At 38.6% G+C, this 20,703-nt stretch overlaps 2 protein-coding genes across 11 annotated transcripts in view; both read right to left on the minus strand.

Annotated features, from left to right (window-relative positions):
• Positions 1 to 755: 755 nt before the first annotated feature.
• Positions 756 to 11,009, minus strand: ficd (FIC domain protein adenylyltransferase). The gene is made up of 2 exons (XM_059988254.1): positions 8,423 to 11,009; positions 756 to 1,878 (listed from the first exon to the last, which is right to left on the minus strand). The coding sequence occupies exons 1-2, from the start codon at positions 8,787 to 8,789 to the stop codon at positions 797 to 799; spliced, it is 1,449 nt and encodes a 482-aa protein (XP_059844237.1). The 5' UTR covers positions 8,790 to 11,009; the 3' UTR covers positions 756 to 796.
• A 139-nt stretch (positions 11,010 to 11,148) lies between these two features.
• Positions 11,149 to 20,703, minus strand: part of mtmr3 (myotubularin related protein 3) — a 75,581-nt gene continuing 66,026 nt past the window's right edge. For 6 of the 10 annotated variants that reach the window (XM_059988247.1, XM_059988251.1, XM_059988248.1 and 3 more), the window contains 3 exons: positions 18,469 to 18,557; positions 15,065 to 15,091; positions 11,149 to 13,217 (listed from right to left, as the gene is read on the minus strand). In XM_059988247.1, the coding sequence (XP_059844230.1) occupies positions 13,046 to 13,217; positions 15,065 to 15,091; positions 18,469 to 18,557 (288 nt within the window). In that variant the 3' untranslated portion in view covers positions 11,149 to 13,045. The other 4 variants (XM_059988250.1, XM_059988249.1, XR_009515441.1 and 1 more) reach the window with 3 other exon arrangements.

Here is a 20,703-nt window from a genome sequence, read left to right on the forward strand (position 1 = left end):
TGCAGTTAAATCTCATGAGAAAATGCAGTTTCTACTTTAGCTGAACTCTAATGAACTTCAGGATATTTTTCATGCAGGTATTTGCTCTCTGACAATTAGCTGAAACCAATGCCAGTAATCTCTTTAGAGCTGCACATAACAGCCTGTAATTAAACAAATAATCAGAACATTCACACCAGTCTCATCAAATGATGCACTATTATTAGTATGACATTGCATGGAAAATGTTTGACTTTGCTCCCTCATAGGTACTAAAAAAAATGTTGCTGAAAGTGGTCCCTGGACATTAAACTTGACAGTATGTTCTCAATATGCAGATAGTAATCGCCTCCCTCCTGGCTTGGGAGAGGTTAAAATTCAGGAGCTGTTCCGCTTCTCCCCCCAGTGAATAAACCTGCTGACCAGCTGCAGGTGCTGGAATCCACGTTCCAATTTCTTTAACAGATACAGAAATTTGGGAATCAGTTGTTTCCTTGTTCCACTGCATCCAAATTGTGGGCCTAATATTTAGCTGTTGAAATTATTATAAGACTTGTTTGTTTAAAAATAACACAAGCACATTATAAAAGTTATTTTTCTTTTCTGTACTGTTCAGGAATGGGTTTGATGTGGAAATTCGGTCCACTATTCTTAAAAAGAAAGTGTATTCCAACATCAGTACTCCTAACAATGTAAATGGGATTTTGCTTTTCCCTCCCATATGATGCCTAGTGAAAGCCAGACAGAAGACTTGGCAAATTTCTGAAGGGGTCAAATTGAGCTAGAGTTCACATTCACAATCGTAGCCATTAAACCATTAGTTTTTAACTAAGATGGTTTGTGTATAATCTGAGTGGTTTGGATTAGCTTCAGGTAAACCTTTATCAACAGAATGATCAGCTGTTGCAATCAGCAGTAAGTCAAGCGTCATCTCTGTGCACTTCCCAATAAAGCGGATAAATGGCCGAACGTCTCCCTCATTGGCCAAATCTAATGAAGTATAATACTCAACCCGCTGCTCCTTGCGGATTGTGATAGGTGGATATCCTGCCTGCATTAAAATAAGATTCATCAGTAATCGAGCCGTCCTTCCATTCCCATCTACAAAGGGATGGATATAAACAAGTTTATAATGGGCAAGGGCAGCAAACTCCACAGGATGTAGACTCATGGCTTCTTCAGAATTCAACCACTGGACAAGCTCTTGCATTTGTTTCCTGACATCTCTGGGATGGGGAGGAATGTGATGGCCTACGAAGACTTGATTGGTTCGAAATCTTCCAGCCTCTACAGGATCAACGTGACCCAAGACCCTTCTGTGAATCTGTAAAATGTCATCTGTATTAACAGATCCAATTCTCGATAGCAGGGATTTGTTGAGATACTTCATGGCTGCATCAACTCCAATAACTTCATTCTGCTCCAACAGGCTCTTTCCAGGTACGGCATACCTTGTTTCAATGATGTGCCTGATCTCAGAAAGGGTCAGTGTATTGCCCTCAATAGCCACAGTATGATAAATATGATGGTAATAACTTTCCTCCATCACACGGTGCAACGCTGCATTCCCTTTGGGTATAGCCATCAACTTTTTAACCTTGTGGTCAATTATACTAAATTGCTTTTGGTCAATTTCTTCTACCAGAGGTAACGTCCTGTCACGATTGACCAGTGCCTTCTCGTTGCATGGAGAAATGGTCAATGCTTTTGTGTACAAATGGTCGGCTTGAATAACATCCTTGTTCTCTTCCATGAAGACACCCAGTTCATTCAATGCATCTACGTAGTGTGGGTCCATATTTAAGGCATGCATGAACAATTTGTGTGCCTTTTCTCTCTTCCCCAGACGCTTCATCTCCAGAGCTTGGTGCAAAGCAGCTTTAGCCTCCAACTGGAGATCTGAAATCAAAACCAATTAAAGTTACTGGGACTAAACCAGTTATCTGGTTTGCATAAATCACAAGAATAGGCTAAGCTGCTGTTAAGACAAAAATCAAAACTTGGAAACATGTTCTGAATGATCAAAGGATTTATGCTAGGTGATGTTGTGCCTAACTACGGAATAAACAAGCAAAACTGACAACATCACATCTTAAGCAGGTTAACGCATTTAATTTTAATTCTAAATCTTATTTTGTCATTCCATGTTAATTATTTATTGTTATTTATTTATATTTGCATTTGCAGTTTGTTGTCTTCTGCACTCTGATCTTTCACTGGATCTTATTATAGTTACTATTCTTTGGAATTGCTGAGTATGCCCACAGGAGAAAGAAGCTCAGGGTTGTATGCAGTTATGTACGTACGTGTTCGTTCATTCTCTCTCACACAATAAAATTTACTTTAAACTTTGGAAATTGTTAGGACCTATCCACAGACATCTGACAAGGCAAATGAACAACAGGGAACCCGCTTTTGATTGAATGTGGTGAAAGCGTCTGCTAGGCATCATAATAGATGAAACAATAACATCGGTATTGCAAAATTCATTTAACCTGAACAAATCACAGGATTAGCTGGGCTGAATAACTATTTTCAATTTTTAAGCACTCACAGATCAAAATGAGGACTTTGGTCTCAACAACTGAATTTGAATCATTGAAAAGTGCAGCTCAGAAACAGGCCTTTCAGCCCATCTAGTCCATGTCAAACCATTTAAACAGCCTAGGTCCCATCAACCTGCACCTGAACCATAGCCCCTCTAAACCCCTCCCACCCATATACTTCTGCTTAAACGTTGAAATCAATCGCATCCACCACAGCTCGTTCTACACTCTCACCAACTCAGTGAAGACGTTTCCCCTCATTTCCCTTAAGTTCACCTTTCACCCTTAACCCATGATCTTTTGTTGCAGTCTCACTCAGCTTCAGTGTAAAAAGCCTACTTACATTTACCCCATTGCTACCCCTCAATTTTGTGTACTTCTATCTAATCTCCCCTCAATCTTCTAAAGTTCTAATCTATTCAAACTTTCCTTATATCTCGGGTTCACCAGTCTCAGCAACATCCTTGGTAAATTTTCTCTATACTCTTTCTATCTTATTTATGTCTCTCCCATGAGGTGAGCAAATCTGCACACAATACTCCAAATAAGGCCTCAATGTCTTATACAACTTCAATATAACATCCCAGCTCCTGTACTCAATACATTGATCTCTGAAGGCCAGTGTGCCAACAGCTCTCTTTATGACCCTATCCACGATTGATGACACTTTCAATGAATTATGCACCTGTATTTCCAGATCCTTTTGTTTGACTGCACTCGCCTGTGCCTGTGTACCTGTGCTCACAGTGTTAAGACCTACCCTGGTTGACCCTCACAAAGTGCAACACCTCACACTTCTCTGCATTAAATTCCATCTGCCATTTTCCAGTCTATTCTTCTAGCTGGTCCAGATCCCGCTGCAGACTTCGATAGACTTCCTCACTGTACACTACACCCCCAATCTTCTTGTTATTCGTAAATCTGCTGATTCAATTAACCAATTATAGAGATTGTTGAAGTAGATGACAGGCATCAAGGACCCAGCAACAATCCCTGTGTTACACCACTAATCACAGGCCTTCAGTCAGAGGAGCAACCATTTACTACCACTCTGGCTTCTCCCTCAAAGCCACTGACCAATCCAAATTATTACCTCATCTTGAAGGCCTGGCGTCTGATCCTTCTTGACCAACCTCCCATGCGGGATCTTGTCAAATGCCATACAGACAACATTCACACTGCCTTGATTTCATCAATTTCTTGGTAACTTCCTTGAAAAATTCTTTAAGACTGGTTAGACACGACCCACCATGTACAAAGCTATGCTGGCCATCCCTAATCAGTCCTTGTCTATCCAAATACTCATACATCCAGTTTCTTGGAATACCTTCCAGTAACTTCACAACTACTGATGTCAGGCTCACCAGCCTATAATTCCCTGGTTTATTTTTTGAGCCTTTGTTAAACAGCAGAATAACTAACTATCCTCTAAAAGCACCTGTCGCTAAAGATGACATAAATATCTTTGCTACGGCCCCTGTAATTTCTGCACTTGTCTCTCATTAAGGTCCAAGGAACAGGCCCTAGGGATTTATCCACCCTAATTTGCCCCAAGATAGCAATCACCCCCTCCTCTATTCTGTATATTGTCCCATGACTTCACTGCTGCTTTGCCTCACTTCTATAGACAGTGTGCTTGTTTCTGGAGTAAGTACAGATGCAAAATAATCTCTTGAAAACCCCAAGCCTGTTATCCTTGCCTTTTATTCTGACAGGCACATAGAGCTCTGTACACTCAAGATTTCACTTTTGAAGGCCTTCCACTTACCAAGTACACCTTTACCAGAAAGCTTGCCAAATCTTTTCTGACACCATCAAAATCAGCCTTTTTCTAATTTAGAGTCTCTGGTTGAGGACCAGATCTATCCTTTTCCATAATTATCTTAACATTAATGGCATCATGATCACTAGCTGCAGAGCATGTCCCTATACAAACTTCAGTCGCCTGCCCTGTCTCATTCCCTAATTGTGCCTTCTCTTGTTAGGACTTCTATGTACTGAATAAGGAAGCTTTCTTGAACTCATATGACAAACTCCATCCCATCTAGTCCTCCTTCAGGAGGACCAGTCAACACATGGAAAGTTAAAATCATCTACTATCATAACCTTGTGTTTTTTGCAACAGTCTGTTGGGTGGTCTATAATAAAACCCCATAACTTGGTCATAACTTCCCTATTCCTCAGTCAAACCTATAAAGTCTCACTAGAAGAATTCTCTAGTCTGTCCTGATTGAGCACCACTATGGCATCTTTCCTGACTAACAATGCCACCCCTTCCCCTTTAATCTCTCCTGCTCTACTTGTCTAAAAGAACAGAACCCCAGAAGACTGAGCTGCCAGTCCTGTTCCTCTAGCAGCCAAGAAGCATCATGAACAAAGCAGATGAGTTTAGAGTCTGGATCAGTACTTAGAGCTATGATGTGGCCATTAGAGACTGAGATGGCTCAGGGGCAAGAATGGCTACTTCAAGTGCCAGGCTTTACATGTTTCAGAAAGTACAGGGAGGGAGGCAAAAGAGGTGGGGGCATGGCACTGCTGATCAGAGATAGTGTCACGGCTGCAGAAAAGGAGGAAAGTCATGGAGGGATTGTCTACTGAGTCTCTGTGGGTGGAAGTTAGAATTAGGAAGGGGTCAATAACTCTACTGGGTGTTTTTTTTTTAATATAGACCGCCCAATAGTAACAGGGACATTCAGGAGCAGATAGGGAGACAGATTCTGGAAAGGCTAATAATAACAGGGTTGTTGTGGTGGGAGGTTTTAATTTCCCAAATATTGACCGGAATCTCCCTGGAGCAAGGGATTTAGATGGGGTGGAGTTTGTTAGGTGTGTTCAGGAAGGTTTCCTGACACAATATGTAGATAAGCCTACAAGAGGAGAGAGTGTACTTGATCTGGAATTGGGAAATGAACCTGGTCAGGTGACAGGTCTTTCAGTGGGACAGCATTTTGGAGATAGTGATCACAATTCTATCTCCTTCAACATAGCACTGGAGAGGGATAGGAGCAGACAAGTTAGAAAAGTGTTTAATTGGAGTAAGGGGAAATATGAAGCTATCAGGCAGGAACTTGGAAGCATAAATTGGGAACAGATGTTTTCAGGGAAATGTACGGCAGAAATGTGGCATATGTTCAGGGGATATTTGCGTAGAGTTCTGCATAGGTACGTTCCAATGAGACAAGGGAAGGATGGGAGGGTACAGGAACCGTGGTTTACTAAGGCTTTTGAGAATCTAGTCAAGAAAAGCTTATGAAAGGTTCAAAAAAAAACAACAACTAGGTAATGATAGAGATCTAGAAGATTATAAGGCTAGCAGGAAGGAGTTTATGAAATTAGGAGAGCCAAGAGGGGCCACGAAAAGGCCTTAGCGAGCAGGATTAAGGAAAACCCCAAGGCATTCTACAAGTAAGTCAACAGCAAGAGGATAAGAAGTGAGACAATAGGACTAATCAAGTGTGACAGTGGAGAAGAGTGTACAGAATCGGTGGAGATAGCAGAGATACTTAATGAATACTTTGCTTCAGTGTTCACTACGGAAAAGGATCTTGGTGACTGTAGGGATGACTTACAGCAGATTGAAAAGCTTGAGCATATAGGCATTAAGAGGATGTGCAGGAGCTTTTGAAAAGCATCAAGTTGGATAAGTCTGGGACCAGATGAGATGTACCCCAGTCTACTGTGGGAGGTGAGGGAGGGGATTGCTGAGCTTCTGGCAGTGATCTTTGCATCATCAATGGGAATGGACGAGGTTCCGGAGGATTGGAGTGTTGCACATCTTGTTCCCTTATTCAAGAAAGGGAGTCGAGATAGTGCAGGGAATTATAGACCAGTGACTCTTACTTCAGTGGTCAGTAAGCTGATGGAAAAGATCCTGAGAGGGAGGATTTATTAACATTTGGAGAGGCATAATATGATTAGGAATAGTCAGCATGGCTTTGTCAAGGGCAGGTCATGCCTAAAGAGCCTGATTGAATTTTTTGAGGATATGACTAAACACATTGATGAAGATAGAGCAGTAGATGTATATGGATTTCAGCAAGGTATTTGATAAAGTACCCCAGGTAAGGCTTATTGAGAAAGTAAGGAGGCATGGGATCCAAGGGGACCTTGCTTTGTGGATCCAGAACTGGCTTGCCCACGGAAGGCAAAGAATGGTTGTAGACGGGTCATATTCTGCATGGAGGTCCGTGACCAGTGGTATGCCTCAATCTGTTCTGGGATCCCTTCTCTTCGTGGTTTTTATAAATGAGGAAGTGGAGGGATGGGTTAGTAAATTTGCTGATGATATAAAAGTTGTGGATAGAGTGGAGGGCTGTCAGAGGTTACAACAGAACATCAGTAGGATGCAAAACTGGGCTGAGAAATGGCAGATGGAGTCAACCCAAATAAGCGTGAGCTGGTTCATTTTGGTTGGTCAAATTTGGCAGAATATAGTATTAATGGTAAGCCTCTTGCAATGTGGAGGGTCAGAGGAAACTTGGGGTCTGAGTCCATAGGACTTCGTCAGTTGGCTCTGCGGTTAAGGCAGCATATGATGCACTGACATTCATCAACCATGGGATTGAGTTTAAGAACTGAGAGGTAATCTTACAGCTATACAGGGCTCTGGTCAGGCCCCACTTGGAGTACTGTGCTAAGTTCCGGTCACCTCACTACCGGAAAGATGTGGAACTATAGAAATGGTGCAGAGGAGATCTACAAGAATGTTGCCTGGACTGGCGAGCATGCCTTATGAGAATAGGTTGAGTGAACTAGGCCTTTTCTCCATTAAGCGACAGAAGATGAGAGCTAAACTGATAGATGGTGGATAATTTTTCCCCAAGGGCTGAAGTGGCTAACACGAGAGGGCACAGTTTTAAGGTGCTTGTTAGTAGGTACAGAGGAGATGTCAGAGGTAAGATTTTTAAACAGAGAGTGCATGGAATGGGCTGCCGGCGACGGTGGTGGAGGCGGATACGATGGGGTCTTTTGAGAGACTCCTGGATGGGTGCATGGAGCTTGGAAAAACAGAGGGCTATTGGGTAACTTCAGGTAATTTCTAAGTACATGTTCGGCACAGCATTGTGGGCCGAAGGGCCTGTATTGCGCTGTAGGTTTTCCAGGTATGTACTCTGACAATAAATCTACTTTGAATTTTTCAGTAAGAGCGGTACGGTACCGTAGTAGTTAGCGTAAAGCTATCCAGCGCCAGCAGTAAGATTTGGGTTCAATTCTGGGGGTTTCCTGCCATCTTTAAAAGGCTAGAAAGCGGTGGCGCTTCTACGTTGGCGCAGCAGAGCGACACTTGCGGGCTGGTCGCTGACGCAATCGACGCATTTCATTGTTTTCATGTAGATGTGACAAATAAAACACCTTAAAATCTTTAATCTGTACCTAAATGACATCACGAGTTTAGGAGGTGGAATTCCAGAGTTAAAAGACCTATTTTCAGCTGTCTCGGTTACGTATGTCTAAGAGTTGCACCCCGAAACCCCTCGTGACTGTACAACTTGAAAAAACGAGGAAAAGTGAAAGAAAAAAAAGATTTATACAAGTTTCCAATCACCTGTTTTTCGCCTGGTGTCAGTTGCCTAGGAACATTTCACTGCCGTATAAAGGACTGCGTAAATGTACACTTGCGTGACATGGCGAATGCTACAGGCCTTTTAAAAAAAAACACAAAACTGCTGTAAGTTCATAACTGAGCGCCGAGAGAGCGAGAAGCAACAGCCGCCCGAGGATAGGAAGCAGACTCCGTTAGTCGGAGTTTGCCCAAAATGGGCAGGGCAGACAGCTGCACCGGCCCGTGACCAATTCTGGAACCTACGTTTTCTACCGTCGGTCGAGATACGCCAACTCACCAAATCCCCCAACCACGCACCTATCTTTGCTGCGGTCCGCCACCGCTGAGCTCTTACCTGGACCCGCTCTCTGCCTGAAGGCCCAGGGCTCGCCGATTTGGCTCAGTTCAACCCCGCTGTAGGTGAGACTGAGCTCGGTGCTGGAGTCGCTGCCCAAGCCCGAGTCTAAAAGCCGGCATCGCAGCAGCCATAAGGCACCCCTGAGATGCATCACCAGCAAGGCGGTAAAGGAGCCGAGGAACAGCATCATGACCACCACCGAGACGCCCCGCTTTCTCAGACACATCGCATTCATTGCGCGGCCGAACTCCAGCAGCCGAGTATCATTGGTAAAGCATTGTCTCAGCACCAGAATCTTGATTGGTTGTCCTCTGCCTTTGAGCCCTTCGTTTAGCACCGATTGGTCACAATGTCTTACAAGCATAGTTTTAACCAATGACAAACTAATACGTACTTATCGCTCAGCCACTCGCCAATGCGCAACGTTTTGCTGCTTTACACGCATGACCATTGCGGACTTCCCGCAAGTGAATTCAGAATAGATGTAGTAGTAGCAACAAGCATAAAATACCGGAGGAACTCAGGTCAGGCAGCATCTATAGAAAAGAGCAAGAGTCGACGTTTCGGAACGTGACCCTTCATCAGGAATTTATCGGGTTTAATAGCACTGCTATGTCATGAAAGACGGTGATGCAACCAGTTACAATGCTCTTCCGTTGTACTGCTGGACATTTGCGGGCGATGTTGGTAACCTACCAGTACTCCTCAAACTGCTACTGAAATATAGCCGCTATTGTGCCTTCTTTGTAATTGCTTTAATATAGATCTTCAGTAGAGATGTTGTCACCCAGGAGCTTGAAACGGCTCAACTTTTCCTCTTCGGATCCCTCGGTGTGTGTTCCCCAACTTCTTCCTGGAGTTTACAATCGATTCCTCCATCTTAATGCTGTTGAGTGCAAGGTGGTTCTTACGACTCCACTCAATATATAAGAACAAGTAACAAGACGAAGTTCTAACCTCCTTCGTCCACCAGCACTTGAAGGATTATATAGAAATGCCAGCTATAAATGATTGAATACAAATGGTGGCATAGGAACTAATTGGAAATAAGTCAGCGGAAGGTTGTCCAACATTCTATTTTCTGTTCACAAAATAAACTTAAAAATGCATTTACAATAAATCTAACAGATCAAGCACTTAACCTAATCATACATTCATTACTTTTTGTAACAATGCTGCAAATTTCAAATGAAATGTTGGAAAAAACACAGGAAAACAATTTGTAGGATAGAAGTACATTGAGCTGAAATGCTGTTTCTTTTCCCCACATATGCTTCGGAACTTAAAACTTTACCCTTTTCCTCCGCCTGTTCCCATGCATGATTTTTAATCTCCCCATTTCCAAAATCAGGCTTCCTTTGAAAAATGGCTTTGCTTTGACAATGATAGATTACACTTTATTAAGATGGCTCAATGCTACCTTCAAATTTTATTAACACACACACAAAATGCTGGTGGAACGCAGCAGGCCAGGCAGCATCTATAGGAAGTACAGTCGATGTTTCAGGCCGAGACTCTTCATCAGGACTAACTGAAAGAAGTAGAAGAATCTCTTACTATCTTAATTATTGAACCTGCCTCAATTATCCACATCACACTACCCTCCAGCACAGGCATCAAGTTTCATTGCAGCAGTTTCAACTAGATCACTTTCCAATAGTTTTACATTGAACTTGATGTTTGATCCATTTCAGATGATTAAAAAAAATTTAACCCTTCACTTGTATATTCACACCCCTCCCCCACCCCCTCAAGATGTAAATGTCATCCTTTTCTGGCAGATGATCTCTTGTGCTTCTCCAGACCTCGTTTCTTTTCTTTCTTTCACCAACACAGATATTTTATTTGACATTTTTGATGGAAGATAATTTTCCTGACAAGTAAACTTCAGAAATAAACAAATTTTGGAAAGAAATTATTGTCCAGAATGTAATATTTATGTAAAACTTATCTTGCCACAGGAATGCCAAGTGATCAGATTCATTCCAACGGCCAAGTGAAAACATCTTCAAACAGTTACAAGACTGAGCAATGCACCGAATACCTTAATTATAGCAGCTAGGAATTCAAGACAAAAATCTTAATCTGAACAGTTTCTGATGGAAGTGGAAAGGCAATAAAATGTTTATTCACCCAAATATACATTATATATGGCTGGGAATAGTGAAAACAAAAACTGGATAAATACTGGAAGGAGCAAAACTCTGTACAAGAACAAAGATAGTGAAAAAGGATAGAGTGCTTTCCTGGCATATATGACAAATAAACCCAGCAGGGTACAGTATTGATTTTAACTGATGTTTATAAAGATAGTCTCAATGGATCTCCATTTACTTGAAATGATTGTAATCTGAAATGTTGTTACACAGTGAACAAAGCATTTCAATTGGAAAGGTACCAAACAGGGATTTTTAATATTTTAATTTCTACACCTCTCCTTTCCCAACAAAAACGTAAAAGAACAAGAAATGTGTGACTAAAGATTGTCCAGTTAAATTGCTTAAAGAGTCCAACTAATACACAAAATTTAAGTTCACTCTGCTAAATGCATGACAGATTTCAAACTACTGAAGATATCCATTTATGTTCAAATACATTATTCATTTAGCAGACAGTACACTGAACAATTGTGTTGATATGAAAATTAAAGTGACCCCCCTCTTTAGTCAACATAATGAATATGCAATAATAGGTCATTCAAATTTAAGATAAAACACAATATATGAAAATGACAAATTTATTTAGATTTAAATAAATCATTCTGAGGCTACAGAAGAGTATATGCCATGAAAGCTTACAAACAGGTAAGCACTACAGTTTCCACACTCAGCTTTGTGGCATCAATTCTTAAAAGCAATTAAAGTCTGGCTTTAAGTGCTACTTTAAAAATTCCACTTGAGTGCACAATCACAAAAGGATAACAGTCACTTAAACAAAGATTGGGGGGAGGGGTAAATGACCAGACTGTTCAAAACATGTTTAGCAGCATTTTAACTTTAGTTCCAAACCCCAAAACGATGTTACTGTGTGTACTTGACACACTTCAACTTCTGTGAAATCAAGCACCAGGATGAGGTGGATTCTGAATTTCAAGTTCAATAAAAAAAAATTTACAGACTGTAAAATGGAATTATATTAAGCAACTAATGTACTGATAAAGTGCAGTTTCTTACATCAGCTTTTTATTGAACCAGTTGGTAATGTGAACTGTGTGGTTAGTTTTGTTACTAGGAAATTTCTAATCTGGTTATGGAATTTTTAGTCACTTTTTAAAAAATAAAAAAAATTCCAGAATAAATCAAAAACAGCACCAGTAAATTACTTAGATGCAATTTGAATTTAGAAGATTGGAACAGTTCTTTCTTGTTTGTTACAAACAGCAGTTTCTACGATGTCCCTAAAATGGACTTACCACCCATACCTCTTAAAAGGGAAACAAAGCCTGATACAAATAATTTGCAATCCCAATTGTGCTGCAATGATTGGCTGTTTACAACTCAAGAGCAAAAAGGAGGGGAAAGCATTGGATTAATTGATACCTTACAGCACATTATTAATAAACAATGAAGTTAAACTTCAATGTCAAGTGTGGAAAAGCACTTGGTGTTTTTACCTGTATATCCACTGGCCCAATTTTATTCATATTAAACACTGCTCATCTATTAATAATAAAAGTAATAAAATTGTTAAGAGTTAGCATAAGCTTCATACAAATGCCAAACTTTAAATTTTCTTTACATCCTTTCTAAAATGCCTACAGCACTTGATGCACTTCTAAAACAAAACTGGAAAAAACATCTCTTCATGGTGGGGCAAGGAGCACTTGAGTCTTTCAGGAAAGAGTGCTTATGTAGCTAGCAACAGCATTTTGTCCTCTTTATTTACAAAGAGTGAAATTTTAAAAAAGTGCTTACATGAAGAAAATGAAATGAAAGTGAATGTCAAATATGCTTTTAAAACACAATCCCAGAAACCCGTATCATAAACAATGGCACCTATCCAGAACTTCTCATTTCTTGACTTCCTCTAACCTTCATTTGCATTTCAGAATCACAGCAGAAAGAGGTCAATTCACCAAGCTCAAAAGAAATCCTGTTCCAATAGAAGACAAAAACATTTGAGCTTACAAAACATTGTAAACAAAGCTTAAAATATTTCATTCCTTCAGTGCCCATCAGTTCACTGTAAAATCATTTTGCTGCAACTCTAGGGCATTTATAATACTTCCTGTACATGCCAAAAAAATCAATTTAGTAAATAAAAAGGAACATAATTAACACTGATCCATATTAAGATTTTACATATTCAATTACTTATTTAGGAGGAGTAGTGCGACAATGCAATCTTCCATCAAAATTTGTTTTATCACTTCTGCAAGTCTAAGGCCTTTGGTTAATACAGTAATATACTGCACTGCCCATTCTATTCCAGTCACAAGTCACTGTAAATAAACTTTCAAACAGCTTTAAGTTACTCTATCTAAATATGTCTGTATCCTGTTCGAAATTCCAAGCTATAATGTGCATTCAGTTTCATCTTAAGTGCACAGTAATACCAAGAGCTTGACTTCTTGTACACCATCCCATAATGTGCGTGTTTCCGGGAAGAAAGGCATTGCCTTTAGTTTGAAGAAGCTGCAATGGGTTTGTCCAGTTCTATCTCCAGGGTGGACCCACTGGGCTGTAGACTGCTGTAGCAGGATTTACAGACACGGCTAGGTTCAAAAAGTTGTTGACTCGGCACTGGAATCTTCTGATTGCAACAACTTGAGCAAAATACATTCCCACAATTCCTTTTGGGGGAAAAAAAAAACAAACGGGCAGATTGATAATTAAATTCTTGTTTCATCACTCTATAATCAACATTAAACTTACTGAGACAAATATTGATAAGTTCAACTTCTTTAAAAAAAATAATGGGGAAACATTTCTCTTTGGTTGCTTGCTCTATGCACATGAAGTAGGGCTGCACATTGAATTCTATTTTCGATAATAAATTTGCAATCAACATATACCCAACCACAATATTACAACATTGAATGCTGAATTTCTGCCAAGTATTCAAATTTTCAACAATTAGCAACATATGCAAAATTTTTATAAAGAAAACTGAAGGACAAACTGTCTCAAGTGAAATTATGTTCTTCAAAAATTCAAAGTAAGTTATGTCAATGAAAAAAAACACTTGTTTTCACCAATGAAAGCCTGAAACCATTGCATAGCTGTTAGTTCAAGATGAAAACAAAACTTTTTAATAATTAGAATCCAATCCAGAAAAATATATTTCTACTGAGAACTCTCACCTTTTCCATTCCAATGAATAGTTCAAACATCACAGGATTATGTACTCTATTTACACATCTGCAAACCTAGTCTGAAGGGGGAGGTGAAGAAGTCACAGGAATCTATTGAGGGAACCTATTGTTATGAAGATGTAACATTTTCCTGTAGGGTTTTGATCGTTTTAAATTGAAAAAAAATTACTAAATAATGTAATTTTCAATTTACAAGTCCCAAGTCAGATGTCCATAATGCAATTGAATTAACAGTTCAGATCAAAAGTTTGAGTAATGTTTGAAAATCTATTTTCACCAATTAATCTGATGAAAAAGTCCAATTTTGTGCTGTATACTTCATAGTCTTAAATATTTTAAATGCAATAATATTTCAGTAGTTAATTTGTTTCAATTAGAATCCAAAGTTTTCCAAATGTTCCATAGAAACTCAAGAAACAGTTGTGTTTAATTAACTATTCATGTTTAATGATGTCTTCAGTATAAATCTTGCACATAATTTACATTGGATGACAAACCTACAGCCTTTTAATATTTGAAACAGTTTAAGAAAACAAATTCCAAGTTTTCACTACTAAGATATCAGATGGTGAGCATAAATGTGATTAGGTCAGTTGATAAATGAAGCTTACAGTGCAACTAGTTTAGAAAACCAACTTTATGGCAATAATGGTTTCTCTACAATAAAGACAACCGGCAAATAAAAGATTTATAAAACTAACGTGCAGTCCACCAATATTCAGCAGCTCTTTTTTTTAAAAAAAGAAAGCAGACAATTAATATTTTAAAGACAGACAAAAGAGTGACATGAAATGATATTTTGCCAGTGAACAGGTTACTGTAACTTTTTAATTCCATCTCAATTCTTGGGAAATGTGCAAAAATATTTTTAACAGATCATATTCAGATTGTGTATAGATAAACCAAGTTTTAATTAGAGGCAGAAGACATCTTTACGTTGCATGACTTTGGTTGTCAAGCTGATTAAAAGCACAATGTGATGAAATGGCAAAATCATATACATATCCTGAGCTTAACAGAAAACTATTGACAAGATTTCTATCAATGTAATTACATATGTGCAAACAGGAGAAGTAATAAACATAGGTGTCAACTGGTTTACTGGGCAGCAAATTAAAAAATTTTCAGCTTTGGTATGGATAGATGGCCTATAAAACATTGTACATTTCTTCTGGAAAATTTAATTTGAATTTAATCAATGTACAATCAACAAGCACCAATTGTTTGAGATGTTCAGTTAATAAGGCACAAGTAAATGTTTTAAAATAAATATCACCAGGAATGAAGACAAACAAGAGACAGAGAAGACTGTTGAAAATGCTCACCATTTGTCATCAACAGGCTCCCTGTCCCTGCAAGACGGAAAAAAGAGCTCAGAGGGAAACTAGCTAAGGAAAAGGTGTAAATCAGCAGGGCAACAGCAGGGGATACAAACAAATGAAAAACACATGCAGCAACTTTACAATGAGAGATGTATATTTGAAATAATTCCATATGTTAACAACAATGTCAATCTTAAAGATGAAATTAATTCTATTAAGCAACATTCTTGCCATCTTTTTAAATGAAGAAAGCATTACAATGTGCTGTATAAGGCATAACTTCAAGTTCACTCACCGTGGGTGGGGAGTCGTGTTTGAAACTTACGACTTTGAAAAAGGTTTAAAGGCAGGAATCAGAAAAGTGAAAAGGGTTTGAGGTGTTGAGCAGTTGTAAAATATCAATGTTAGTGGAACATACAAGAATGATGGCAAATGTCATAAGTTGTTGAGATATGAAAGGAGTAGTGCAAGTCTTTGTGATGGAAAAGATTTAGAAGGTAAATTAAGCCTTGCACAAGTTAGCAATGATCAGAATGCCCAAGATTTCAAAATGGAGCAAGTTGCTGCAGCAGTATTATGGTTGATTATTATGGAAGGAAAGGTACTGGACAAAGAAAGACTTGTATAGAATGGACATGATGAGGATGTTTCCAATAGGAGGAATATCAAGGAATCAAGTGCACAGCCTCAGAATAAAAGGGACAATCCTTCAGAACTGAGGTGAGATGGAATTTCTTTAGGCAGATAGAGGGAAATAGTAAAGATGCAAAAAAAGGGAAGGTGCCAAAATGAGTTTTGAAACTTGCACAAAACTTGTGTAGTACTATCACCTAGTCTCTTGAACCTGCTTGGTAATTCAATGAGATCATACTGATCTGACTGGAATCTCTAGCATCTGCACCTTCATTAACTCCAGCACCACTTTATTTCACTGTCAGTCACCTTATGTACAGCCTAACGTCACTTTATGACGTTACATGATCAATACAAGATACTTACCTGTACGTGTTGTTTTATTATTGTGTTCTTTATCTTTTGTGGGATTTTTTTGCACTTCATTGGATCCAGAATAACAATCATCGTTCTCCTTACACTTTTGTACAGAAATTACAATCTTGAATTATTGCCACTTACCCCAGTAACATTCCACCTCCTCGCTTTTTAAGAATCTATCTCCCTGTACCTCAAGCCTTGAAAGGTTTTGCTTCTTCTGCCATTCGAAAAAGAATTCCAAATACAGCCTCACTGTAACTTTTGAACAGCGACCCAGTTTTAGATGCTCTCACAAGAGGCAATATTCTCTGCATCCTCTAAATATTTCTAGTCCGTCCAACCTGTTCTCAGAAGACAGCATGTCCATTCCAACCATCAGTGAAATAAACTTTCATATATTTACATCCTTCCTTAAGCAAAAAAACTCTTGAGCATAGAGAACACAGAAGTGATCAAATTTTAAACTTCCCCAAATCTCTCCCATCCTTAAAAACCACTTATTTGATGGCACAAGTGATCAAATTCTTGGTTAAAGTAGAAAATGGAAATTCTGTCTGCATTTCCCATTTTATCATTTTGACCATACTGTACAAGTACTTAAAAGACTTGACACATTTTTAGATATTCTCTAAGCATCCAAATGAGTAACATTCCTCTGTGGCATGTAAAATGATGACACTTTACCAAACTAAAGACTATTACTATGCAAGTGGTACCTTGACTCTCATCATTATACATTCTGTGCAACCCCACCCCTCAGGTGGAAGGGACAGGCAATTCATTTTGTTGGCAAAACATGGACATCAGAAGGGGCATTCACCTGATTTTCTGTCAGTCAGCCACTCAATGTATTCTTCACTCGATGGGTAACAAAAATATGAACAAAAGAACTAGATTGAAGTAGCATCTCATTCTATGTATTACAAGAACAAGCACATTTCCCCAATGTGTGTCATCAGCATTACAACTTACTGCTGATACACACCATTATTTCTCAGACTCTCAGTTCAGTGATGGAAGAGAACCAACTTACAGTTATCATTTGCTTCAAACCTATTCTTAATACTTCAGCAGACTATGGTATCACACTGTACTAATGTCTCAACTTAAAACAAATGTAAAATTATACATCAAAATGCAGAAGTACAATCTGCAATGACCATCCATCTTGTAACTCAACCTGACAATAGATCTTGTAACTATAATATTTAATAACCAATCCTTCTAAGCAGCACTGAACTGTTAGATCAGAACAAAATGTTACAGTTCATGCAGAGGGGGACAAATGCAATCGAGTCCTGTCAAGTTGGTGCCAGGGGTTCCCAACCAGGGGTCCACAAACCCTTTAAATGGCATAAAAAGGATGGGAACTCCTGCAGTAGACACAAGAGACTGCAGATGCAGATCTGGAGCAATAATAAAAAAAAAACGGCTGGAGCATTTCAGTAGGTTAAGTAGCATCTGTGAAAGCAAAATAATTGTCGAGCTTCGTGTTGAGATTCTGCACCAGGTTTGGGAGCAGAGAGGGAAGGCAATCGGTATAGATAGGGTAGAGATGAGAGTTTGGCCTGTAGACAATAGGTAGAATGAAGAGGGCTGAGGGATGAAGGGCTCCTGTCTGACTCCTACACTTCTCTATACCAGATACCTTTGCTCTCCACTCTCAACCCTGATGAAGGGTCTTGATACAAAACATGGCAATTTCTTTCACCACCACCCCACCCCCCCATTCATGCAGTTCCTTTTACAGTTTATTTTGCTTTCAAACACAGCATGGTATGTGTGTGCATGCAGGCATGCAGATAGTGCATGAAAAACTACAAAAGGGCAAGTTTCAGGAGAAAGTCAGAACTCAGTGATCAATTCAGTTCACAACTTTACAATAGTGTGGGATGTTTGAACCTTGATGCAGGCAGTTTTGTAACTTCATGATGATAATATTCTGAATAGGTTCCCTCCAATCACATCACGCCTAATATGACAATTATTATTTGGGGGAAATGTGGTAACTATAAAAACAATGTTGAAACCCGTAATGAAAATGCAATGTATAAAGGATCAATAATATTACTCCCAAACTTTAATTTTACCTAAATAAGAAAAAGTATGCCAGTTGGAAAAGTCCTAATCTTTGTTGAACGATGGAAATAATAGCCAATTACAAAAAATAAGAGCATGAAATTTATCAAAAAATTGTCTGCTAGTACAATTGCAGAATCTTTGGAAACTAATATTTTCAATTGGTGCCAATTTCCAGAAGATTTTTTGGAACATGCAGAAGTTAAATAATTTCTTGAAATTTGTTTCAATATTAGTTACATACATGCTCACACAGAAAAAACAGGTTTTGTAAAAATAAGAACAAGCAAAAGAAAACATTTAGTTACGTTATTTTTTTTTTTGCAGCGTAGTACCTGCAATGATGTTTCCTGCTGGCTAGCCAGAATCTACTTTCACATCCGTAGCACTGTGAAGCCAAATGATCAGGATACCATCGAGTTACCTAGGAAGAGACATTGTGAATCGAAGAAAGCACAATCCAACGTCAAAATTACATTCAAAATTTCAAGTTTTAAAATGCTTTTTGAAGTTTTAGTTTCTCACTTTCTTTGCCTCATCACTGTACAATTTGTATTGTGAAATAAACTGAATATTGCCCATCAAATACATGCAAATATGATTAAAAATCTATGAACATACAATGGATAATCAACGGTATCCATAATCAACATTGAAATTTCCAAATAGAAAAAGTAAACATCAACCCCCAAGAATTTCTTTCATAATAATGTTAACTTAAAGACAGATGATTAGGAAATAAAGAAAAAAAAAGTAACACAAGTAAAAGTGAAGATAGAACACTTGAGTTATAAAGGAAAAGCAGAAATCAAGAAAATAAACTTGATAACGATAGAAAATTTCAGGCAACATAAAGCAATGACAGGTCATGCTTGGATATAATTAATCATTAGTCTGAACTGTTATTTATGCCACTAAGCTAAAAATAACACTGTCACATTTGGCACACAACTTTCATTCTAAACCATTCCACAGGGAGCAAGTATAGTGGATTCTGGTTACTGGGGCATCACTTATCTGGGAAATCTCAAAGAACTAAAACCAACTGAGAAAATAGCTGTGATTCCCTTAATTGCCGCTTAACTGGGACAGGAGACTGTTGCTGAACAGTTTCTAACTAGTCAGACACATGCACTTGTGTGGCAATTACACCAGTGCTTTGTGTATACAGCATTAAATAGTGTCAAGTGCATGTGCTTGTGCTTAAGAACTTATTTTTGTCATCGATAGTTGGCAAGAAATAAGGAGCAAGACAATTTAGAACAGTTTTGTTCACCGCGGTTTCAGGCTTTTGGGCTTGGAGATGCCAGAAATGGCCGGGAGTGAAAATGAAAACTTCACTACTTCAACAAGTTAGGAACTACAAAGAATTAAGGTATTGACAATCATTCTGAATGTTATAATGAAAAAGATGAGAATACAGTCATCTAGAGCATTGTATGAAGGCAGTCCATTATCTACACTTTGTCTGTGCTGATTTTGTTCATTTGAATGGTAGTTTGCTTTTTTCTTTAAAAATATACCTTCTAAAAGATTCATGAAACTGACTAATTGAGGTAGCTGCTTAATTGGGCCGAAATGTACTTCCTGATGTGTCCCAATTAACTGAAACCCACTATAATTTATCAAATTGCATTAATGTGCACTCTATATTAAATACTGAATTACAAGATTCAAATTCAAACTGAGTATACTTAGAAACGACCATAATGTCAAAACACTGTCATCCAATTATCTGGCTTAGATGAAAAATCATGTGTTCTAATAGGCATCATGAGAAAGTGCATTAGGTCAAGATAACAATAAACCACTCTTCATACATTGACAGTAAGATCCAAGTTAAAGACCTACCATTATGTCGTTCACAGTATAATTCATTAGTTGAAGCTTAAATGCAATGAGATCATCTTTCTTTCCAGGAAGGCCCATCAGTCTGAATGTGAATATTACCCATTTTAAAATCCATCCAGTGAGAGAGTGGGGCTAATAGCCTTATCTCAGGGAAGTATCCAAGCTCTCACCCATCGTTATGTCGTGACTTCACTGTCAACTTCTCAAACCAGTCAAGAAATAATTTGGTACAGCTGATGTAAGTAAACTTTGAAACCAAATTAACTTCAAAATTGTCCTAAAATTGACTTCTGTTGTCTTCTTTGCACAATTTCTTAAGCTGGCAGATAGTATTCTTCTGTTGCAATTAGCTGTCCCTGGCCTTTGTCACCTTTTCCTTAATTCACTCTTTTCATCGATTTCTTGACACTCATTCTCTTGTAGACTATTCTTTCTTCTTTAATTTCTGTAACAGTTCTCAAACTCTTAATATTTAGTAGACTAGATTACTAATTCTACCTAGTTCCTCAATCTTGAAAAGTTCATATTCAAAATTTTCCTTATTTACATTGGCCACCACCCATATCTAATCATCAACATGGCCACGATTTGGATTTTCTCTGCATCACATGAAAAGACATGGTGTTCACATTTTTTCCCCTCAAGTGACGTTTCAGACAGTACGTTTTGACACGAATTCACTTTTAAATTTCTGTACTGTTCCTAGCTTTTGTTGAAGC

This window comes from Hypanus sabinus, chromosome 13 (assembly GCF_030144855.1).
Source record: "Hypanus sabinus isolate sHypSab1 chromosome 13, sHypSab1.hap1, whole genome shotgun sequence".
Classification (NCBI taxonomy): Eukaryota; Metazoa; Chordata; class Chondrichthyes; order Myliobatiformes; family Dasyatidae; genus Hypanus; species Hypanus sabinus.